General features: G+C 40.8%; 2 protein-coding genes across 6 annotated transcripts in view; one reads left to right on the top strand and one right to left on the bottom strand.

The window, feature by feature from the left end:
- Positions 1-2,571: 2,571 nt before the first annotated feature.
- Positions 2,572-6,087, bottom strand: rtn4rl2a (reticulon 4 receptor-like 2 a). The gene is made up of 4 exons (XM_084930370.1): positions 5,911-6,087; positions 5,095-5,321; positions 4,738-4,971; positions 2,572-4,560 (listed from the first exon to the last, which is right to left on the bottom strand). The coding sequence occupies exons 1-4, from the start codon at positions 5,966-5,968 to the stop codon at positions 3,700-3,702; spliced, it is 1,380 nt and encodes a 459-aa protein (XP_084786496.1). The 5' UTR covers positions 5,969-6,087; the 3' UTR covers positions 2,572-3,699.
- Positions 5,321-26,124, top strand: part of cryba1l2 (crystallin, beta A1, like 2) — a 66,021-nt gene continuing 45,217 nt past the window's right edge. For all 5 annotated transcript variants that reach the window (XM_084930374.1, XM_084930376.1, XM_084930377.1 and 2 more), the window contains exon 1: positions 5,321-5,423. The gene's annotated coding sequence lies outside the window, so the exon portion shown is untranslated. The remainder of the gene's footprint in view (positions 5,424-26,124) is intronic.

Below are 26,124 nucleotides of genomic sequence, written 5' to 3'. Positions count from 1 at the left end.
GGATCTCAAAGCACAAAGTTTTTTGGAAACAAGAATTTTGTGTGGGTACATCTTAGTTTATATACAGACTTCATTTCTCAGATACTCCCCAAAACACCTTTTTTTCCTCCCACTTTTCTCACTTATATCCAGATTTAAAGATATCCCCAGCCTGATGAAAGAGTTTAGTAATGTCCACCTCTCAGATCACTGAAATTTCTTGTATTTTCTACAATTTCCTATTCTTTCTGGATTCAACCAGTAGATATGCTACATGCAAAGAGTCCTGTGTGGCTACTTAGACCAGAGAAGTTTTGGGTACAGTGTTTCACTCTCTCTAAAAGGGATCATTTATGGTCACCAGAGGATGAATCATAATTACTTTGATGATCTGCTGATGTATGACATCAATAAATGCTTTAGGATTTATTATTTCTTCAAAACCAGACTGTGCAGTTTAGATCTAATAAATCAAGATTTGATGTATGGAAAAGGTTAAATGAAAATAGGCACACCACTGCAATACACATCATATACTTTGCTGTAACCTGTCAGCTCGATTATCATCATTTCACTTTCCATGTTTTTACTCTGCTTTTATTTTCCACCTTTTCTTTGGTCATAAAAGTGTCACAGTGGTAACTTTGAGCATGTATCACAGGATGTCTGTTGTAGAATTAAAGTATGGTGTTGGTCATGTTTCCTCTGAGTGGGTGCAAAATCAATTAGTCCAGCTGTATCCAACATAAGTCAGATTTTCACTCAGATTGAATCTGAGGCTTCAAATTACAGAGTATAATAGATTCCGTGCAACTTCCTCATCAGAGGAGAGTGTTTGAGTGTTGTAATAAAGTTTTGATGATATGCAACATTTCCTTCAATATCAGTTGTTTATTGAAAAATGTTCCAAAGTTTTTACTTTTTTTTTTCTTTTTTGGCAAAAATAACCCTGTGGCCATAAACAGTGCTTATGATCATTATATTTTGATTACTATCATTATTGGTGTCTCTTTTTGATTATGTGATCTTACTGCAAGAGCAGGTGCTCCTTTTGAGGCAGGTTGAACCTTAAACAGTGAATAGTTTAACTCTCCTCACTGTTTTCACCCCCACATTTCCTGTTCTCTTTCTCTGTTGAGTAGTTGCACCGTTAAGAAAGCTGGATAACTGCCTGGAGGACTTACACAATGGCAACTGTGTCTGTGTGTCCACGTGATTTTGTGTGTGCGTGCATGCTTGCATGCATATGTGTGTGTGCAGTTTGATTGCTTTGGGTGTTTGACTGGACAGTTGCCAAGACATAGAATGAAACACCCACACATTTTTAGAAAATGCTTTGTTAAAACAAGTATGAATTTATTCTTTCTTTATGGTGCATCTTTGAAGAACATCTTTTATTTTCTTTTACAGTAAAAATAAATACCAAATAAGCAGATTTTTCATATAGTATCATTTCTTTTTCAAATACAAAACATAGAACATGCAGACAGAAAAACAAACAAAAATTGGAAATGGTATAACTGGCACTTTGGTCATCTGACAGTGACCTCACTGTCATGGCCACTGAAGAGCACCCGGGCTCAGTTTGACCTCCTCCGTTAGACTGTGAAAGAGACTAAAAAGCTGACAAAGATGACACTGAATATTTTCCAAAGTCATTCCTAATGGGGAACTCAGTTGGCAAAAAAAAGAAAATCTCAAAGAGGAACTAGTTTTCTGTAACCCTTGCAAGGCCAGCTGGCTTGTACGTGGCTCACTACCTCCTACTCTTTCACTCCTACTACATCTTTGCCTTGCCCTACTCACCACCGTCACAGCCAGACATCACCTCCTTTCATCCTGTCTTTACCCTCGAGATCAAGAAAGCTTTAGGATAACAGTGAGTAATTTAAAAGACTGTTAGGAAAAAGAGTAGCTGTGCATGAGTACACCTACACTATCTTTCCCTTTTTTCCAAGTCCTTACAGTAAATTGTTTTCAAGAAGAAGCAATTAAGAAACCCTCCTGATGGATATCTAAAATTTTCATGTATAAGGTAACTTCCTGCTGTTTCTTTTGTTTTTCCCTTCTTGTGTTGCTCCATCAGAGCATTTCTCCAGTCTGTTGCCTCAGCACATTTTTCCTGTTTCACCTCATATCATTTCCATTAGTCTTTCTGCATGTCAGTCTTTGAGCCTAAATTTAACTCTGATTTCTGTCTCTCTCCAGACTCTCTCATTGCTCTCTTGGTGTATTTACAAATCAGCCAGTTTGCACTCTGTCTGTCCATTTGGCATCGCCTGTTGATGAATCACAAAAGTGAGAAACCTACTGACGTACTTGCCTTTTGCAGTGTTGCCTACTTGTGAATCCATTCATCTCCATTTATGCACACACACAGATGCCTGTTAAGTCAGAGCTTTCCATGTGGCCAAGTGATCAGTCCTTTCAGTCCAGTGTAGTCACCACACTTCAGATACACTGAGACAATTTGCAGTGCATTTTTGATCCCACATTTGATTTATGGTGGTGCATGAAGTGCACCTCAGAATTCCTTCAGTTAAAATATATTCAGCAAAAACTGCCCCAAAGAAAGGAATGATTCAAGAAATATTCAATATATCTTTTTTATCAAGATCTTCATCTGCATCCAAGTCAACAATCATCACACATTATATCAATATGTCACAGAAAGACATCCAAAAAACAAAATCTCTGGCTTCCTGACAGGAAGCATTCATTCCCTGTGGTTGTCGCAAAACAACACTATATATACAGAAAATGGTGAACGGTATGAGTATAATGGATGGAACAACTACTGATGAGTAGATTTATTATTTGTCTCCTGCAAATTGCTGCTTCTACCGCCAGCACTGTCCTCTGTTCTGTCTCGCTGTTTTTCTGCTTCTTTTCTTATTGCTGCCTGAACACTCCCATCTCCACCCACATCTTCTTCTTTCTAAAGCTGTTTCCTATAAAATCTCCTCCCCTCCTCTCACTGCCATTTTGTCTCCCTTCCCTCTTCTATGACGTCCGTGCATCTCTCTCTCGTTCCTTTTGCTCCCTCTCAGCCTCACAGTTTTCTTTCCCTTTCTCCTCTCTCGCTCTAAGGCCCTCAACTTCATTTTGCGCCTGGTGCTCTGTCCTGTAGAAGCACAAGCCTTCACAGTTTTTCTGGATCAAGATGAACATGATTGTGATGAACCACAGATATTAGTTTGAACACTCACAGTACACATAACTATTTACATGACACTTTAAGTGGTTACAGTATTTTCATTACTGTGCACTGATTCTAACAGTAATTGTAGCATTTGCAGCAACCAGTTAATTGGATGCACTAAAAGCACTAGTAGTTTTAAATAAGTTGAGGTGACAGAATTGACAACATCATTCACAGCTGCTATCAAATTGCGTTTGTACTAGAGATGGACTCAGCCCTCGTAGCCCTGATTACAGGGCATCATAACATGACATCATACAGGTAAGGCAGAGAAAGCCATACCTGCAGAGCATTGTAGATAAATATATACCTTAGCTGAAGAACTCTTAGCAGCCCTGAAAAGTGTTAAGCCCTGTAGTTGGTAGATTTCAAATCTAACCGTCCCCCCATCTCCCTTGCTGTGCCTTGAGGATTTGCTTACAGCAAAGCGGGCAAAGGGGGTGTAGAAAGTCTAACAGGGATCCTCACAGCCTTTAAAACAGGCTGGAAGGGTAGGGGTGTGGTACTAAGAGTCAGATTCAGCCGAATAGCAGGTGGAGGTTGAGGCAGAGGGTGAAAACAGAAAGGGCTAGTAGTAAAAGAAAAGAGGGTGAGGAGGATCTGGGAGAGGAGGAAGATGGAGGCAGGTCAAACTCAGGTGGACATTCAAGCTCAAAGCACCGCAGGGTGACACCTGAGTCCTCATTGCCATAGTTTGCCCAGTACTCTTCTTGCTCGAGTTTGGGCAGCGCCAGCTCATCCTCTCCCAGCTCATACTTGACTGCTGAGGTGATTGTTGATGGGCCCTTTCCGTACAAACCGGCCTTTACAGTCTCTGAGGCTTTCTCGAAGACACCTTTAGTGGATGACTGGGGCTTGTTCTTGTGGAACCACCAGCGGGTCTTGGTGCTGAAGGTGGTGGTGGTGGAGCCAGCAATGGAGCCAGGGTCAGGCAAAGGGCAGAGGGCGAAGTCCATCTCACGAAGGAAGCGGAGATCCTGGCCACGACGGGTGGAAGGGGAGGAGCAGATGACTTCAGATGAGGAGACACGGGCCTCACGGAACCACTCCCACAGGGCACGGGCCTCACAGCCACAAGACCAGGGGTTGGCATTGAGGCGGAGGAACTCGATGCCCTGGGTGTCCCTCAGAGTCTGGCTGGGCAGCTCAGCCAGAGAGTTATTGAAGAGGAAGAGCATTGTCAGGCGGCCAAGGTCACGGAAGGCCCGGCGGTTCACCTGTCTGATGCGGTTGTCGTGGAGGAGAAGGCGATCGAGGTTGACCAGGCCGCGGAACACGTTCTCTGAAAGGGTACGGATACGGTTGCCATGCAGGAACAGCTGACTCAGGTTGATGAGGTCAGAAAAGATGTCATCCTGCAGGAAGTGAAGATTATTCTCCTGCAAATTGGAGAAAAAATGGGGTTTAGGCTCAGAAAATCAGACACAGTGAGTGTGATTGGTAATATTGATAACACGTGTGATGCTGCATGTGAAGGCACATGTGTGGGTGGATGCATGTGTTTCTATGTGTCAGAGTTATCTATATGCATGTGCATGGCTTTCCAGCGCCCCTACCTGCAGATAAAGGAACTGCAGACTGTAAAGCTTGTGGAAGATGTCATGGGGCAGGGCAGTGAGCCGGCAGCGGTGCATGTGGAGGCTCTGGAGCTTCTCGAGGCCACGGAAGGCTCCCCCCTCCAACCTGTGGAGGTTAGGGTTATCCCCCAGGTCCAACTCCTCCAAGTCCCTCAGCTCACTAAAGGCCCCTGCCTCAATCCACGTGATGTTGTTGGAAAACAGCCACAGAACCTGAAGGGAGAAAACGTATTGATGAAATTAAATTTTGATTATATTTTTCATTATTTTTAAACTTTCAGTGTGGAAAAGCAACAACTTCACACTGTAGATGCTGCTTTCTTCATTCTTTCTTACCTGAGTTCCGAAGCCAAAAGAGCCAACTCTAAGCTCCGTGATCCTGTTGTTCTGGAGAAACACGCGCTGCGACTCATACGGCACTCCGACAGGAACGGCGGTGAAGTTCTGCGCCTGGCAGCTCACAGTCATCGGCGTCGGATAGCACACACACAGGTGCGGACATGCCGATGCCGGACTTGGCTTGCCAAGGACTAGCCACACCACCAGCCAGAGGGAGAGACCGCCTAGAAAGAGCGGGGACAGAGCGAAGGAAGTGAGTGGGAGCTGTCCATGGTGCGATAATCATCCATTACCATTCAACGAAACATCATGCAGAGTGCATAACGGTAAATATCTGCCTTCATTTTTAGATGAGAAAAATATTTAATTGTTTTTGGCGATCATGGCTTGCATCTACTCATATTTTCTCTGAGGTTTCATGTACAGAAACCTTATCTGTCGCAGTAAATTAAGTTTACACCTTGGCACTACACTTACGCCGACCATTACGCACAGCGTAATCGGAAAGGAATTTAATCAAATCATAGCAACGATTTCTCTGAGTCAAAGAAAAGGCTCTTAACACACTTGTACATCCAATTTAGCTCGAATAAATCACCAAACAGACAGAGAGCTGACAGACTTTCATTTCAATTTTGTATCATCCATCCATATATCAGTTTTGGATGTTCTGTTTCATATAAGTCAAAGTACTTCACACATTCTTATATTTTTAAAAAACTTTAAAGTGTTCGAGTTCTAAAGCAAAGCAGCATTAACTGTCATTTGAATCCAATGGGTATCCAAAACCAAAGAAGATAGAGAGAAACTTACTTTTGCAGCTGCGCATGATGGAGCATCGTCGGCTCCGAGAAAAAGTAGAGGTTTCCATCCTGAACCAAAGCCCAAAGCGAGTTAGCCTAAGACCGCGAAGTAAAGCCTGCTATCTCCGCTGATGCCCTGGTTCCCGAGTCGGAGCGACTGAGAGTGTGCCGGTTGATGGCTACCAGTGTCCCATATATACTCAAGCACCTTGTCATTGCCTACGGCAGTAGGCACCGTGGAATCTCCTACGTCACTGATCGGGGTCATGAATGAGTGAGGGCGGTAAGAAACGGAAAGGGGAGGGGCCGGCCGTAGGGGATTCTCTTGGAGAGTTTGCTCGCGCGTAAAGGCTGGTTGGAGACGTGCGCTCAGACTCTGTGAGAGGAGGAGACTTTTCGACGCACATTGGGAAAAGAGGGAGGGAGTGCTAAAGAGTGAATGTAGAAGCAGTGTAGGGAGGGGTGAATGAGCTAAGGCACGGTGCCCGGTAATGATGACTGAGTTGTGGAGGAGCGGAGGACGGGTAGGAGAAGAGCGCATAGCTTGTTTCCTGGCTGACGCTTATTATGGTCTGCTTCCGGCGCGCAGCAGCCAGACAGAAAGATACAGAAAAAGACTTAGATGGTCCTGTCTTAGGAAAGAAGGATGCCCCCGAATCATGATTCAACCATAAGGGAGAGCTCGGTGCCAGAAGAGAGTCACTCAAAACAACAGTGATTGAATAGTGGCCTGTTTGGTGTGGAGGTTAATTACGACATACTCCAGTCATACTGTTGGTAGATTAATTATAGCTCCTGACATAATTTGATGATGAAGATATCAAATGGCAGTCATTAGCTAAACGAGATAGAAGTGGACATATGGAAGTGAGGTTTCATTTACTATTTAAGGACATTTGGGCATGTTAAAGAAAATCTGAGATATGAAGATGAGGATGGGGGTTATCAAACATAATTCCTCTCTCTGCTAATGTCTTTCTTCTTGTTTAACTACGTTTTTATTGCAGTAGTTGAAATATTGTTAATTAGGTTAATAATGAAGGGGTGATTGGCTAGTAATGAATCCAAAAAGGAAAAAGACAGTAAAACACAACAGATGCCTTCATATTCATGCCACTTGAAAACTGTTTTGCTGTCTGTCTGTGCCTCAAGCTGTCATTGCTTGTGTTCAACCACCAGCTGTAAGATAGCAAGATAGCATCAGATGTAACAGTGTCACCATGTGATAAATTATGCTCTCATTTGACTTTTATTTGATCACATTAAGTTTTAAACATGCAGTCCACCATCTGAAGGAGTGTACTGGGTATGCAATCAAGGACAAAAGTCTTTTGTAGTCTTTCAGCCTTTTTAGATAAACTACCCTGTGATGGACTGGCAACCCAGGGTATGCCTTGCAGATAGCCCCCATGCATTACCTGGTTTGGACAATCAGTTAAACAAACTGTTTGCTGTTTTGTGCAATTTTAACCATAATATGACATTAAGCAAGTATATTTCATAAGTAAGCAAACCTTTTGGGGGGGCATTCCCCACCTAGAATCCAGCCCAAACCTCAGTTTTTATCCAGCAATAACAATAAAAAGAATCCGAGTTTCATTTCAGCGATAAGGGTCAGCACAACATCTTTGATCTATATATCCTAACATGCATCTTACATGTTAACTGAGTTTCACTCCTGCTGTGGCTCAATTTCCCACCAGTGAGTCCAGCTCCACTATTTGAAACACTGGCCTAAGGGGACAGACATGCCACCAGGTATTGCATCTGCAGTCAGTAGGACAGAAGTGATTGCAATATGTTTTTTATTGGAAATTTTCTGCTCATTTGTTGAAGACTTTTGTGCAATCATTTAAGGTCTCTTCAGACTGATGAATGTGTTTTCCTGTCTACCTTCTCGAGATGACTCAGTTTTGCTTTATTTAATTATGAATTCGATTGACATGCAAGAGTTGAATAAAGCTGCATAAAAATCTATGGATAAACTGTTACAGTGTGTTTTTGGCGAGCACTTTGTTAATGTGGCATTACACAAGCAACACTTTCAAAATACAGGAAAATAACCTTCACACTAACAATAACTGTGAAATTGCATCATTCAAGCCGCACTAGAGTGGATCAGAGTTGACCTTGAAGAATAATTTCAGCTTTTCTTTGTGTGTCTGACATTAAAAATAAATGTAGACCGCTGCTCAGACCGAGAGATGTGAGAATGTAGACAACAGAAGCATACCCATTCATAGAAACACACAGGCGGCTCAACAGATGAGCGTATGAGTGAGGAAAGAGTCACACATTTGGGCATGTGCACGGGTGCATACATAAGCGAATACACACACAGTTTGTAACTGCCATTCTACACAAAGCCAACTGAGCCGCAGGCACGATAAACAAATGAGTAATTGAGGGGATCCAATACACGGTGTGTGCTGTTATTCCTTCACACCTCCTGCTCTGTCCTTAACTGGACTTGTGGACACGCAAGCTTCAGTAGCCGCTGGTCATCCACGACCAGCACCTCATTGGCTTCCCCTTTCCATACACCCACGCCGCCAGCTGTGGTAGTGTGTCTGTCTGTGACTGTCTGTACTTGCGTGTTAGCATGCTTGCCTGTTGAGGCAAACTTTGTCTAAATGCCACCGCAGTGTGTCAGTCAGTCAGTGTTGTGCCAGTCACCCACACAGCAGGTTCGCAGTACTGTGTAGGCACGGTTTCGGTGTGTGATGATGATCGCTACGTCGTGTTTGTGTAATCCCCACACAAAAAACAAATCGAGGCTTCCCCAGCCTGCTCCCACTCCAGCACATCTCCTAACCCGTCTATCTGTCCATTTACCTTTCTGTCTTTCTATGTCAGTCCTACATCGTTTTATCCAATCTATGCTGGGCTTTCATCCACCATTAGTAACGAACAGAGGCGTGCGTCACTGCACCTGCTGGACTCTAAAATAAACTGATTTCACTGTCAGCCAATCAAAATGGGCCTGTTGTACTCTCGTCTGCAGGTGTGCCTGCGCAATTCTGTCCCGTGTGACGTGACACTGATAGCAGGTTGCAGTGGATGCCAGTGAGTGTAATGGGATACTGTGGTAAAGGTGTGTCTGTTGCCAAGGTAACAACACATCCCTCTCTTCTCACACCTTATTTGGAAGATATTAAAAATGGGTTATAGCTTCCTGGTATTGGATTTTAGCCCCATTGTGAACAGTTCACTTAAACACTCTCGATTAGCTGTTCTTTCTTTAGAGTTGCTGATATAATGAAGTTCAGTAAAGGTGGACGACTTCTGCTTGCTCATTCCTTCCACGAAACTTAATCAAAGAACTATTATTGCATGCACAACTTGTAGACTCAGTGTATTTGTGTCCCATAGGCCCAGAGTAATGAGAAGAAACGAGAAAGACAGGAGGATGTGACCACATGCCTTGCGGTGGTTGCGTTAGATGAGTAAAATATCTAATAAGTGAAATAAAATGATTCAAAGACACAGACAGCACATAGACAGTGCAGTGTCACGCACACAGACAGCAAAACAAAAGGAGCCCCGGACATGTACTTCTCGAAGGTGACTCAACATGTCATATTGTTTTGAAGCAAATTAATACATTGCTCACTGGCACGGTCCGTCTATCTTCCACACGCGTATACAGAGGCACCAGCATTTTTCAGCGTCTGTCCAATTGTCACAGACAAAGACGCTCGTGCTGTTCTCCCTCATCTTGCTCGCCTCCCCTTTCCTGCATCCCTTCGCTCTTTGTCTTCCAGTACTCCCTCCCTTCTTCTTTATTTTTTATTTTTTTGCCAGTGTCTTTCATTTGTTTGGTCTCTTGGCGTCACCACTTCCGCTTAACCATATACTGCGACTGTCTTTCCACACACTGGCACACACTCTGCAGCACAATGGTTACTGGTGTGGCATTTAATTAGTTCCTTCTACTTATAAGGCAAGTAGTTTTTTGAGTTTCAGAAATATAAGACAGCCATTCAGGGAGCACGTCATCACTATTGTTATTTGATTTTAGCCTCTTTTTTTCAAAGTTGACTCCGTTGTTCTTCAATAATAAGATAAGTCAGTGTAGAATAATGAGATGTCTTCCTTTTACAAGAAAAGCTTGCTCACAAATTTGTTAATGAATGTAGATAAATCAGTAGAGAATAATGAACTTGCTACAAAGTAATTAATTCCACTTGATATCATTATTCTCACAGGGTAATTAAATTATAGCTGAATTTGGTTTGTCATTTTTCTTAGTCCCCTCTCAAATAAACATTCATAAGCCTACCAGTCTTTTTGATCTTTGAGTTGTATATAAAAAGCTTTGTTTATTCTTCTTCATATTAAGCCCGTGAAAACAGTGGTCTAAGGTTTTCTGGAAGGAGAGAATACCCATATTAATGGCAGCACTAGCTGATTTCGGTTTTAAAACCTATATTATTATTATAATACAGCAACGTTTTACTGCTCATTTAAAAATACAGAATGAGCCATTGTTTAGTGTGACTAAAGCAAATGAACAAAGTCATAACATATTGCCTACTGTTGTGTACTCCAGCACCCTCAGTAAGCAGCCAGTATGCACAAATCAAGACTTTCCATGTTAGTTTTCTCTATAGTTTTTGGTTATCATCTACTTTAGATACGCTAGCTGATTATTTAAGAACATCCCCAACATTAACATGTAAAATAATAACAGTGATAAAATGTTGAAAATCATGTTCATTTAAAATTTGAGGAGCTATGCTGAAGATATCCTGCAGAGGTTTCTTACAGAAAAATGCATTTATTCATCATTTCTTAAGAAAATGCAATCTGTGTCTTTGAGGTACAGTTCACTGCATACAGCTGTTGTGGTTCATTGTTTATGTTCCTTGCTTACTGCTTTGATATCATTCAGCTGCTAACAACTTTAAGTTGCGTGTAATTTGATCTAACATTTAAAAATATTTGCGCTTCTGTGTTTTCAGTGCCTGCCTGATGCAAATAAAAGAAAGTCGCTTGAACAAGAATTGTTCCATCACACTAGTCAAAAACTTCACTTTTCACCATCCATCCACTTTTTTGACCACTGCTTAATCAGGTCAGGGTCACAGGAGGGCTGAGGGTTACTCCATCTATTCTATATTAGGAGCTCCGTGATGGATTGGCTTCTGGCGAGACTCTGTCTGTATTGTGATTTTGTGGACCTACACTAAAGTATCAACATAAACTCTACAACAACCTGGGTTCATGCAGTAAATCCAGCTAAACACTGTTGATTGTCCAGTTATGTTGTTAGTTGCAGGTGTGTCTTTATGTTTCTTAGGTCACACATTGTAATTGTTTGTAATTAATCATTTTAGTCACAAAGGTTAAGACATAGTGTGTATAATATAAACAGGGGCCACGCAACTCGTTGGCACACTGTGGCAGATGACTGGCCCTCCTTGAGCCTGGTTCTGCTGAAGGTTTCTGTCATTAAAAGGGAGTTTTTCCTTCCCACTGTCGCCAGGTCGTTGCTCATAGGGGTTCATCTGATTGTTGGGGTTTTCTCTCTATTGTTGTACGGTCTTTACATTGCATATAAAGTGCCCTGAGGTGACTGTTGTTGTCATTTGGCTTTACATGACTTGAACTGAATTGAATTTTATTAAACTGAAATAGGCTAAGTCCCTTTGCATTGCACTAAAATTTATTAAATCAATGTAACTAAAATTGACTGAATTCACATAAAATAAAAATAGATTAAATCAAATCAAGTTAAATTAAAATAATGCTGTCCCAATACCTGTGCTGAGTTACGTAGATAGGATTGGAGTCGCTCTGCTTTTTTGGTCAATACAGCTTCCTTTCCTCATCTTTTATCAAGAGAACAATTGTATAACTCTCAGCCATACATGTTTCCATGCATTCAGATCAATGTTTTCTACTCCTCCTCCTCCTCCTCCTCCATCATCCCTCTCTCACTCACTCACTCGCTCACTCACTCCATTTCTCTTCAGAGCTAATCTGCTCAGTGTCCACTCACTGCTTCCTGTTGGTATTACAAAAAACATGAAAGCATTTTCCTGACAATATCTCTCCCTCTATTGATCTGCAATCCTGTGAAAAAGAAACTACACCCTTTTTTCAGTTTTAAGGTTTTACATATCAGAACATAAACAAATCATTTAATTTATTCTAAAGCTATTTAAATATTACCCCAGATTAACAACAACACTTGACATATTACATCATGTCATTATTTATGATTATTTGATTATCAGCTAAGCTGGCCACCTCTGTAAATGCAGAAGTTTTGACAGTTTTCTTGGAGCTATAAAACAATATCTGTTAACACAATGCCAAAGAGGAATGACATCAGCAATTATCTTAGAGAAATAATTGTTGCTGCCCATCAATATGGGAAGGGTTTAAAGCTATTTCCGAACAATCTGATGCTGATGGTGATAAAGATTATTTTAGAGTAGAAAGCATTCAAAACAGCTGTCAGTAGAGGACATCTCAGCAAAATCACCCCAAGGTCAGACCATGCAATGAAACTGAAAAGAATCAAATTCAGTTCAATTTATTTATATATAGTGCCAAATCACCAAAATAGTTACTTTATTTTGTAAGGTAAAGACCCTACAAAGAGCTGCATCTCAGACACTACAGGCCTCAGATAGGATTTTAATTGTTAATGTTCACGAAAGGGCAATAAGAAGAAGACTGAACGAGTATGGCTTGTTTGGAAAGGTTGCCAGAGAAAGACATTTCCTTCCATCCATCCATTCTCTTCCAATTATTCTTATCAGAGTCACGGGGGCACTGGAGCCAGCTACCATTGGACAAAAGGCAGAGTTCACCCTGGACAGGTTGCCAGTCTGTTGCAACCATTTACACTAACATCCAAACCTATGGGCAGTTTAGAATGATCAGTTAACCAGAATCAACCCAGCTGAAAGCTGTATGGAACCTTAAGAAAGCTGTATATAAACAAATGCTTGCAAACTTCAATGAACTGAAGCAATGTTGTCAAGAAATGTGGGGTAAAATTCCTACGTAATGTAACAGACTAATAATTTCTTGCAGGAAAAACATTGTGTCAAGTTATTGCTGCTGGTGGTAACAAGCTGCTGAATAATGGGATCTACCAAGTTTTTCACACACTGCTTCTTCCTTGTATTAAATGAATAATGGCATGCTGTATGTCATGTTTTGTTGCTCATATGAAGTTGCATTTGTCAAAATTTAAGACTTGCTAAGAATAGATGATTATTTTATTGTCTCCTGATACTTAAACTTTTGAACTGAAAGAGGGTACGCTTTCTTTTTCATGTCTACAGGGAGTGCAGAATTATTAGGCAAGTTGTATTTTTGAGGAATAATTTTATTATTGAACAACAACCATGTTCTCAATGAACCCAAAAAACTCATTAATATCAAAGCTGAATGTTTTTGGAAGTAGTTTTTAGTTTGTTTTTAGTTTTAGCTATTTTATCTGTGATATCTGTGTGTGCAGGTGACTATTACTGTGCATAATTATTAGGCAACTTAACAAAAAACAAATATATACCCATTTCAATTATTTATTTTTACCAGTGAAACCAATATAACATCTCCACATTCACAAATATACATTTCTGACATTCAAAAACAAAACAAAAACAAATCAGCGACTAATATAGCCACCTTTCTTTGTAAGGACACTCAAAAGCCTGCCATCCATGGATTCTGTCAGTGTTTTGATCTGTTCACCATCAACATTGCGTGCAGCAGCAACCACAGCCTCCCAGACACTGTTCAGAGAGGTGTACTGTTTTCCCTCCTTGTAAATCTCACATTTGATGATGGACCACAGGTTCTCAATGGGGTTCAGATCAGGTGAACAAGGAGGCCATGTCATTAGTTTTTCTTCTTTTATACCCTTTCTTGCCAGCCACGCTGTGGAGTACTTGGACGCGTGTGATGGAGCATTGTCCTGCATGAAAATCATGTTTTTCTTGAAGGATGCAGACTTCTTCCTGTACCACTGCTTGAAGAAGGTGTCTTCCAGAAACTGGCAGTAGGACTGGGAGTTGAGCTTGACTCCATCCTCAACCCGAAAAGGCCCCACAAGCTCATCTTTGATGATACCAGCCCAAACCAGTACTCCACCTCCACCTTGCTGGCGTCTGAGTCGGACTGGAGCTCTCTACCCTTTACCAATCCAGCCACGGGCCCATCCATCTGGCCCATCAAGACTCACTCTCATTTCATCAGTCCATAAAACCTTAGAAAAATCAGTCTTGAGATATTTCTTGGCCCAGTCTTGACGTTTCAGCTTGTGTGTCTTGTTCAGTGGTGGTCGTCTTTCAGCCTTTCTTACCTTGGCCATGTCTCTGAGTATTGCACACCTTGTGCTTTTGGGCACTCCAGTGATGTTGCAGCTCTGAAATATGGCCAAACTGGTGGCAAGTGGCATCTTGGCAGCTGCACGCTTGACTTTTCTCAGTTCATGGGCAGTTATTTTGCGCCTTGGTTTTTCCACACACTTCTTGCGACCCTGTTGACTATTTTGAATGAAACGCTTGATTGTTCGATGACCACGCTTCAGAAGCTTTGCAATTTTGAGACTGCTGCATCCCTCTGCAAGATATCTCACTATTTTTGACTTTTCTGAGCCCGTCAAGTCCTTCTTTTGACCCATTTTGCCAAAGGAAAGGACGTTGCCTAACAATTATGCACACCTGATATAGGGTGTTGATGTCATTAGACCACACCCCTTCTCATTACAGCGATGCACATCACCTAATATGCTTAATTGGTAGTAGGCTTTCGAGCATATACAGCTTGGAGTAAGACAACATGCATGAAGAGGATGAAGTGGACAAAATACTCATTTGCCTAATAATTCTGCACTCCCTGTATATCTATCATTTCCTCATTTTATAATGTAGCTAATTTAATATTACTAATATATGTTATTATATTTTAAAATTAAACATGACAGCATTCCTCAAAGCATGCTTGAGATTGCACTTTATTAACATTTTTATGACTAAGTTTATAATTTAGGAAGCCACGTACACATGACACTATCCTTGATGTGCTGATAACTCATTAATCTCTGCATTTCATTCAGTCACATTTGCAATTTCGTATAGTTTTAGGTTGCCACCTTTTTAGGTGGCTGTTGCATTTCCTGACACCAGCGTTATTTAATCTGCTATGATAGCAAACACAAGCCCTTAATGACTCAGCTGAAACAGAAGAGTAGCACTCCCTTGGACTCACTCTGTGTAATTATATTGTGTTATAGTATAACATGAAGTGCTGATGAATGATATGTACAGTGCATTCTTTCCCTCTTATAATCAGAGAGGACCACAGCTGCACTCCAGCAGCCTTAGATAGTGTTCAAACAGATTTAAGTTTTCTTCATAGACTTTCAATAGTCCAGGTTCTTGGCATTAAGGGATTGAGTGAAAATGTTTACAGTAGTATGGATGGAAGGGGGGGGGGGGAGGGGGGAGGGGGGGGGGAACTATGTTTCTATATAAATGTATATCATGTTATGTTTCAATATTAAGGCTTTGTTAAAGTTGTATACATGAAAACTAGACCAATCAGCCACAACAGTACAATCACAAACATGTGAAACAGATAACACTGCTGGTATTGTTGCTGCTGGGAAACCTTGAGTCCTGGCATTCATGCTTATGGTGTCTTAACAAGTTCCACCCACATAAAATTGGAGCGGAATAAGCTTAAACAGCATCATAGTAATGGTCCTCTTCATCATGACAGTACACCTCATTGCAATAGCTGAAGTGCCGCTTAAGCAACATGGGAAAAGTCCAGATTGTTCACCCAAATTCCAGACTTATCATTGCCTAGTCTTTTCAATCATTGTTTGGACTCCACTGGAAAAAGGCCTTTCCAAGGAGGTCTTCCCCTTGCAAGCATTTAAACCCAAAGTATTCATACCAACACTGTGTCACCAATGTCGAGACCTGGACAGTACCTCTTACAAAGGGTATCTGCAAAATGTAAGACAGGAAGTTTTAATGTTGTGGCTGATGGTACATAATCAAAAGGTAAAGATTAAAGTATTATCTTTAAGTAAATCCTTGACAGAATGCATATTTAGCAGATTCCAAACGGTTCTGCTGGAATTGAAACTATTACAGTATTAAAGCCACTTGGCAGCCACAGCACTACCACCTGCACCTCATCTTCATCTTTTTAGTGTCAGCAGTAAAAACAAATGTTCATTTTGCATGTAGTTCTATAAAAAAAAGCAACTTGGGAGCCTCAATAAACAAGAGATGCAATTTGTTATGCTGAGTTTACGAAAACCTGCAGCCACTTCTTAGATAGCAACATAATCATTCACCACCTGGCAAATGTAAGTCCAATTTACACTATTGTTTGGCTCCGTTTTTAATTTTTACCAATTCCCAAAGAAAATGACTCTTTAGCTGCTCCACCAGCTGTCCTCCAGCTTGTTCCTAAATGAGCAGGGAGTGTATAGTTGGGTTTTGATGGAGATGATGCTCATTGCCAGCTCCATATTTATTCTTGGATTCTAGTCCAAGAATAAAATATGTAAGAGTAGCACTGCATGCTTCACAAGTTTAATTAAATTGTATTTAACTTATTTTGGGCATCCATGAAGCTCCTCCAGTATTTTCATTGACTGAAAAAAGGTGTTTTCAATGTTTAACCTTCAATTGCACCCTCGCTTTAACCCAACTTTGTTCTGGCTGGCTCATCCTCACAAAAATAGTTTGAACAGCAGGTGTGTGGGGTGAGTGTCTTAGATGGCTAAAGAAGTATATCCCCTCATATAGAAAACACAGACATTGTAGCATTTGTCTCACAGGGATTACTTATACATACAGTGGCATCATTACTTAAAACTATGGCCATATTTAATATAAATTTCAACCCCTGTAAGAATATATCATTACCAGTGGTGGGTGTAACGAGTTCCAAATTAATGCATTACTGTAATCTCATTACATTTTTCAATAAATGCACTGTACTAAATTCAGTAATCGCATTACAGTTACAATTATGTTGCTGTTTGTGTTACAAGACCCACTGTGAATTACAGGCAGATAGAAAAGAAAAAACCTTTTTTTCCCCACACACCTGTGCTATAATGAGCAGGGAGGAGGAAAATATTGGTGCGGTCTGCAGCTTTTGGAATATGAACACTGGCTTTACTTTTTTGCATGAAAGGGCAACAGTGCAGTAGTAAAGTGCAAACTGTGTCCAGCACAGAAACTTTTGCATCATAGTCAAAAGCAGCATCAGCTCTTTGCAAGCATCTGCACAGACAGCATGCTAACACAAAGCTAGCCAAGAACTGAGAGCCAGGTTAAAGCTAATTGTATACTGATCCCAGCCCAGCAGCCAGAGTCTGATCTTCAACAGGTAACAAAGGCACTCCATTTCATGTGTTGTTATGAAGTAACACAAATGTAATGTAACAGGAAGTGTAACAGATAACTTTTTCCAGCTAAATTAATGACTCCAACCCTGTGTATGACAAAAAGGCAAAGAATAATAGGTCCCCTTTAAATGCTTTTCACTGAAAACAGCTGCCTACTGTAGCCAAAAATGCCACTATAAGATGAAAATAGTGAAGTTGTGCAGCATACAGTCCACCTATGATATATGGTTACCACATAACAATGTGTTACAATTTCCAAGAATTTAAAACAGTAATTGATAATCCTATCGATGTCTGGCCTTTTAAAATGCCAAACATAAGGTTGAACCCATAGTACACATATAAAAAGATGGATGTAGCCACCTTGATGCTGGCTGATGATATTCTGTTGCGTTAAGCTGAGTATTTTGGCCATCTCCATCTTTATGTTTTGAAACTGGGTGGGAAAAGTGAGGAGTGCACGTGACTGAAAAACCATTCATGTTCATATGGTAGCAACCCTCTCTCAACCCTGCATTTATGTTTCTTCTGAGCAGTAATTGGCACTAATATTATACAAAATGAACATTATGTAAGATATGTTTATTCCTGTGGTTCTTTCTGGAACCAGAAGAGTTTATAGAAAGAAAAATAAATATCTATCAATTTTCTTAAAACACAGGATCGTCACAGGAGTAAGACAGAGAGGCAGCTAACAATTCAGACTCACATCCACAGCCAGATTAAAATCAATGATTGATCTAAAAAGTCCTAAGACTCTTAGAGGAACAGCTCTAACTACAGCTTCAACTGCCACCCTTATATATAATATGCAGTACACATAAAACACACTTGTGTTTAAAGAAAGCCAGCTCACACAGAGCGTCTGGGTCTTGGAAGGATTCACTGCAGAGAATCTATGGCACAGCTTGCATGTGGTGACCCATAAACACTCCACTCTCCTTTTTTCTTTTAAAGCGTGCTTAATCTTCAGGGAGCAGGTGAATGTTAATATGGTTGATTAGGATTTTGCACAAAGAACAGATAGTAATCAGCTGAGGCAGATTTTCTGTGTCCAGTAAAAAGCTATTTTGTTTCACTTTCGTCTGATCTGTATCAGTGTTTAATTTGCTTCACTGTCCCCTCTTGCCTCCATCTGTCCCTGACGTCTGTTTGATTGAATTCACTGAAGCTTTGCTGGCATCATTATAGTCCTGCTGATGGTAGTACTTCTGAGAGTCACAGTTTTATTCTGTTCTCACATTTCTCCCACTTGCCTGACGTCATTGTTTCTTCCAGATATTACCTGTGATTATTTCACCTGTGTTTTTGTGTCTGCCTACGTCTGCACATACATTTTCTTATTATCACTCCTCTCCAGGTGTTAAATCTTCTGGTCTTGTGAAAATGTTTTCACTCCTACTTCAGGATGCTGTGTCTGTTTCAGTTACATTGAAATAAGGCAGCCTTTAATAACTGCTCTCCTGTAATAGTAGTGCCAAATCAAATCTGCATGGATCAAATTTGTAGTAATGACATTAGGAGGAAAGTAAATTGTAATGTTTTCAAACAGTAGCTTTATAAATTAATATGAGACTGCATTAATGGATGCACTGAAGAATGTAGGAATGTAACCTCTAACAAGGCTGTGAATCTGAGAAAATCTACAAAGGGTTGGATCAGGCCAGTTCCAAAAAAAATCTTTCACCAGCAAACAGGAAATGGGAAAGTCAGACAAGCCACAGCAGCATGACCGGATAAACCAACAGACAATTAACCTCAATCCATATGTGAGGAGCAAGTAGGCTGACGTCAGTGATGTGACGCACAGAGACCAATGCGAATCTCTCAAATCCCAGCAGCTACCCATGGGAGGTCAAAATGAAAAAATAAGTCAACGAGATGAGTATCAGAATAATGGATTCTTAGCAGAAGTTATTCAGACTACAGTGAAATATTCAGAAGATGAAATCTTTCCACATTTGATGTGTGAAGCAGATTCTGACTAATCAGGAAATTTTCTTGTTACTGAGCATCAGGAAATATTAATTACCCCCATTTTCCATTATCTATTTTACACCAGCAATTTCAAATGATAATGTGGCTGAAAAGTAATACTTTTCTTCAGTGTGTGCCCCCATTCGACGGGTAATGGTGAAGAGGTTGATGAAAAACAAGCAGTGTGAGAGAGGGTGGTAGAACGTTCGGTTCAACAGTGAGAGAAGGAAGGAACAAAATTTTCAGTCCTGTAAAACGACAGAAAATAATGACAGGACCCCCCACTGCCGCACCAATCCTGATGTTGGAGCTGATAGAAGGGCTGAAAGGCAAGGGGAGAGATTAACATGAGATGAATGAACGTTGAAGATAAATCGCTGAATAAGAGTAGTGACGTTAAAACTGATAAGGGGGTGATTTTGACATCGTGGGAAAATATAAGTGACAAATAAAAGAGAGGCTCAGGAAATAGCCACTACCACCAAGAGGAACCAAGACAGTGTGTGAGAATAGAGCTCCTCCTTATTGAACTTGTGCATAAGCTGCACGGCAAATATTCCTCAGGAAATGCATTATGGTCATGTGGCATGTGCTGGAAGCATTCAGGGTGCTTAAAGTGAACTTTTAACATTAATCTTTAAAGCAAAGGTCATAATAGTACATGAAACTTTGTTACTATACTTAAGTAGAATTTTCAGGTGTCTCTACTTTACTTAAGTAGTTATTTTTCTGACACAGTTTACTTTTACTCCCTACAGTTTAAACATCTGTACTTTCTACTCCTTACATTTTCAAAATGGGCTCGTTACTTTTGTTTTGACGCCTAAACAGCAATCCTGTTTGCGTGTCAATTCCATAAAAAGAGATGAAAGAGGAAAAACTGTGTGCACACTGTGTGGCAGTGGGGGTGTAAAAGTGGGCACAACTTTATTTTTTGGCACAACATCGGAACAACTGCAGGTGTCCATAAGTTGCGGTTGCTGCACGTGTAGCTGGCCATACAGAATACGAGCGAGCATAAAGGGAGTAACACGTTGTGGTAGGAAGTTTCAAATGCAGCATTTCTATCAGCAACAAACATCAGCAAACACACAAACTGTTTGTGTGCAGTTTGTCACACAGTGTGTTGCTATAGCTAAAGGTCCAGCTGCTGTATTTCACAGAAAGAGATAATTTCACTCGGCGATGGAGAAAGATAAGAAACACAGGACAGGAGAGGAAGAAGAGAGGTTAGATTTAAAGGTAAGGACTACTCAGGGGTGTTTCATAAACTGTCTGTACATGTGAGATTATGTTTTCTCATTCTCATATCATTATGAAACCTGCTGCAAAACAAACCGAGGTAGACTGACTGGGTTATTTAAAGGTTGCATGAAGAATCCTCTGCAGGTTAGTGCAGGATACACAGGTTAGTTTGCTGCACTGTGATGGATTTAAAGTAAAGAACAGTCTGTGACTGGTGCACAGTGGCCATGGTTTCATGGTCAGAGTAAGGTACAGAAAGGGTAGCAGAGATGATTTTGAATTTAAGCTGATGATCACTGAATTTCACCTTCATACAAACTTTATACCATCAAGAAAAAAGACAGCATAAACAGTATAGAGGATTGAAATCAGCCAGCCCAACTCATGAAACATCTGGTTGAATTAGGTGTGTACGTCCACAAAGAGCAGCAGGTCAGATGATCACAGCATGTACACTAAGACAATCTACTGGAGCGCTCAATAGAAGTTTAGCCATTACAACTCATTTAGGGTTCCTCACCTGCCGAGTCCCACTTTTAAGTCACCCTCTACAGTGTAGGTTACAGAAAATAGAGCTATTTTTTTTATTTTCCTTCTTTTTCTCCGCTCATGTTCTATTTAACTGATTCAAGCTCAGGGCATTTATTAGAATTCAAATTTAGACTGAAGTTTGTATTTCTATCTACTCATATTATTTTATTATTAATATTATATAGCACACGGTTCAGTTAGCTTTGCATAAAAATAAATGGTAGAAATTTTAAGTACATTTCAGAGCCTATACTTTTTCACTTTTACTTGAGTAAAGAAGTTGGAATATTGGAGTAAATAGTAAATAAGTAAATAAATATTTTTTAACACTAGTATCTGTACTTCTACTTCTGCTAGTTACCATCATATTCATAATTTCATTGGAAAAAGAGAAAGCTCTTTGTACAAACAGCTAACACTGCATTTAAAGGGATAATAATCAACATTTGGCAGCAGCATATGAGGTGCCGTAAGGGACATTATTACTGAAACGCTCTCACACACACTACTGAAATGCTCTCACGCACACTACTGAAATGCTCTCACACACACTACTGAAATTTTAGCTCTCACACACACAACTGAAACGCTCTCACGCACACTACTGAAATGCTCTCACGCACACTACTGAAATTTTAGCTCTCACACACACAACTGAAACGCTCTCACACACACTACTGAAATTTTAGCTCTCACACACACAACTGAAACGCTCTCACACACACTACTGAAATTTTAGCTCTCACATACACAACTGAAACGCTCTCACACACACTACTGAAATTTTAGCTCTCACACACACAACTGAAACGCTCTCACACACACTACTGAAATTTTAGCTCTCACACACACAACTGAAACGCTCTCACACACACAACTGAAACGCTCTCACACACACTACTGAAATTTTAGCTCTCACACACACAACTGAAACGCTCTCACGCACACTACTGAAACGCTCTCACACACACTACTGAAACGCTCTCACACACACTACTGAAATTTTAGCTCTCACACACACAACTGAAATGCTCTCACACACTCCACTGAAACCAGAGGCATTTCCGCTGAACAGGAAGTTGTTTCCTGACAAGGAAACTGATGGAAAAAGTGGTATATTTCAAAACACTACAAGGATGTCTACTCAGCAACCTGCTAGTATAGCAGTCCCCAACCTTTTTTGCGCCACGTAAACGATATAAAAATAAAAAAACGATAAATACCATGAAAACCATAAATTTCAAACTCAAGCCTCAACTCTTGCGACCCGGTACCAAACGACTCACAGACCGGTACTGGTCCAGGACCTGGGGGTTGGGGACGGCTGATCCTTGTTTAATAAAATAGTATACAGGATTAGACTTTATTTTGAAATGTGATTTTGCGGTAAATAAAATCCCCATAAAGATATCAAACTTTCCAAAACAGACTTTGCATTTTTGGGAAAATGAGATTTACCCACAACCTCTCCCCATAATTCAACCTTATGGAATAATAGGGTAATAACACTTAATCAAAAATCAATTTTCGAGAGTGACTGGTTTGAACAAAAAGATTATATTCATAACAGATTTGTTGGATGATAATGGTGTCATTCTAAGTTACACAGACTTTTCAGAAAAATATTGTCTAAACTGTTCTCAAAGTGAATATAACAAATTTTTGTGAACTGGTCCCACTGCCTCTGCTTCATTTGATTAAAATTTTTATGATATACAATAATTTCTCATCAGTGCTCCCAAATTTATTGCTAGGGCAATGTCAGCTGTTTGATAAAAATGCAATAAGAAATTTGTTAGTAGTTTCTTCAAAGACAAAATATTTCATAGTTACAACAGAATGGTTACATTGCATGGTTCTAATTTAGTTATTTCATATACACTGGATAAAGCATACTAAAAATTTATGAAATAGCCTATTCTACCTAAAGTTAAAGAAACACACTTTAAACAAAATTAACCCTGTGGCAGAATTTCTAAAAAAACAAGAGATTTGGCTTTGAGGTGGATCAGTGTTCTTTTTGTACTGATGAAAATGAAACCCTAGAACATCTTTTTTTTCCTATGCCCTATCACACAATGTATTTGGTGCAACTTAAAAAATTGGATTTCCCTAAATATTAATGATGTGCCAGTATTTGAATTACATCATAATTTTTTTTATATGGATCATCTAGCATTGGGTGTCCCAGACATTATTAACATCATCATACTTTTGAGTAAATATCATATCCATTGTGCTAAATGGAGGAACGCTAAGCCTTCTCTCCCTGGTTTTATTGATGATTTTAAGATATTTTTTTCTTTGCTAAAAAAGACAAAAAGCACATATGCCAAAAAAATAACCAGGATAATGCCCGTCTCCTGCTATTCTAAATTTTGACTTATGCTGAGGTTAATATATTGTTAAGTAATGCAGCTGTCTCACTAAGGTCCAGAATCGATTTGTTCCACGATTCGATTGAATTCGATTCAATTCAATTCAATTCGATTTGATTCTGGGAAATTTTGACAGTCAGAAATATTATAATTCAGATCAGTACATTTACATATTTTTGTATCTAAAAAAAGGAAGCTGACACACGCAAGACTTTATCAAAGGTATAAGCGTCACAGCAGATGCCTTTGTGTAAAAGTAGCTGAAGATAAAACACAGAAAAACATGAAGGTGATTTTTCCTGGCCTGGGATTTTATAAAAAATATTCTGCAGTACATCAAAAACGAAACAAAACCATTAATCAACATATGAACGTTACCTCTGACGTTCCAGCGGTTTTATTAGAGACACGGCTAAGCGTTTTGCATTTGGCATAATTTTAAAAAGTTTAAATTTGTTCAGTATTGAACGGCAGAAATTAGGTTTTCTTTTCGGAAGTATGTAAAATGAAAAAAAAAAAAACATCGGCCGACAGCCCTGTAAACAACGGTAGACTTGTGCGTAACAAGCAAGCGAATGTTAACCATTCCTCGCCGTCAGTCCCCTGACCGTGGTCGGGAGACACGAGGGGAGATGCTTCCTCCAGGGCCGAAGTTTGTCCTCCTTCGGGGTTAACTCCCTTCACTTTTGTGGAGTAGTGAGGCAGACAGAAATCAGCCGAGGCACCGGAGAGTACTGAAGAGATGAGGCTTTAATAACAGTACTGCACACTTCGAAAAACACACTGCCTAGGCTGTAGCCCGTTAGAACGCTGCTCCCGGTCGCCTTCTCTACCCATGACACACTCTCTCTCTCTTTTTCCTTTTTCGCTCCCCGCGTTTTCTTCACGCGCATGCTCACACACATCACATACACTCCTTACTGCACCCAGTCACACACAAGACGGCAATTCCCGCAACACTACCCCCACTCTGGATGGCAATTAAACAATAATTCCACTCCAGCATTGTAATGCATAAAACTGGTACACAATCCCCTTTACCACTTGGAGCCTACAGGAGATAAAAGTGTTAGCCATTACTGCATATAAGGTGAGGTATAGTATCAACTAGTGCACTTCAGTGACAAAGACGTTGACTCTAGTAAGGTGTACATACATGTGCAAAATAAAGCATTTCAAGGGTTGTTAAGTAGAAAAGAAATTACACAATTGTAACTATTACATGGCGACCGGGAATAACTAACTTATCCTAGCATCTAGGAAGGCACAAATACAAATGGATAAGTGCATGTAGATAACCCCGTAGGTCCTTCAGATACTTTACTCACTTTTTTTTTTTAAATGTAAACACTGGAACAATGAAAAATATAGCTCTCTTAAACCATTGTAGCTAACAGTGTAGGAGGCTGAAACGATTTAAACTTGAACTGAATCTTCAGTCCTACTTGGAACTGTCCATGGTAGGTAAACCAAGCTAAGTGATCCACACTCCATACCGGTCTGGAGCTCTGCGCCGACGAGTTGGTCGCTGAAACTGCTGGCCCAGGTGGTCTGGCTCACCCACCACACCCCCACCATTCTCATGGTCTACATGGGAAGGGGACGATGGGACAACCACAACCAGAGCGGGATCAGCTGCAACTGAGACGGAAGGCTGAGAGGAGCTGGGGCCATTGCCAGTTGCAGTAGAGAACAGACTGTGCAGACCCAGATCACGGTCTGCTGGGTCATCCTCTAAAGCTGGTGGTGGGACCTCTGTAGGTGACCACTGATGAGCTTGATCAAGGACCCAGGTATTGTCCAGTGGTTCGCGGCAGCAATAATGCTTTAGCTGGTCATGGTGGACAACTTTCACTTTAGACCTTGGGTTCTTCTGGATCCGATAAACTAGGTCATCCAATTGCCCCAGGACAAAGAATGGTCCTTCATACGATGGGAGGAACTTTCTGACCTTGTTCTTGATGTGACGTGTTCCTTTGATGAGATACCACACAGGATCTCCAGTCTTATACTGTGTGTGGCAACAGTTCTTGTCATATTGCCTTTTTGCGCGCTTGACTGACTCACCCAGGGCTTCCCTGGCGATGAGGTGGGCCAGCTCCAGCCGCTCACGCATTTGCTGCACATACTCTGGAGCTGAGGGTTGGTTGTCTGGATCAGGAGGTAGACCTGCGATAAGGTCCACCGGCTCACTCAGTTCTCGGCCAAACATCATGAAGTTTGGGGTGAAACCTGTAGCACTGTGTTTGGTCGCCCTGTAGGCCATAACAGCATACGGGATCATCAGGTCCCAGTCCCAATGGCAACGCTCTGCTGTGGAGGCCAGGATCTTCTGGAGAGTGGCACTGAAACGTTCAACCTGGCCATCTGACTGGGGTCGGAATGGCGTTGTATGAGTCTTGTCTATGCCAAACAAACTGCACACCCCCTGGAACACATCAGATTCAAAATTGCGTCCCTGGTCACTGTGCAGTGCTTGAGGTATCCCGTAGCGGCACACCCACTCAGATGCAACGACCTCGGCAACGGTTGCAGCCCGTTCATCTGGGATAGGAAAGGCTTCAGTCCACTTTGTAAAATAGTCTTGTATCACAAGCACATATCGGTTTCTGCGCTCCGTCTCATTCAGTGGTCCCATAATGTCCAGCGCAACGCGCTCCATTGGGGCTCCTACCCGGACAGTTCCCATCGG

The sequence above is a fragment of the Perissodus microlepis genome, chromosome 6 (assembly GCF_051167445.1).
Source record: "Perissodus microlepis isolate ML-2025 ecotype Zambia chromosome 6, ASM5116744v1, whole genome shotgun sequence".
NCBI classification, from domain to species: Eukaryota; Metazoa; Chordata; class Actinopteri; order Cichliformes; family Cichlidae; genus Perissodus; species Perissodus microlepis.
This window is presented reverse-complemented; position numbering and strand designations above follow the sequence as displayed.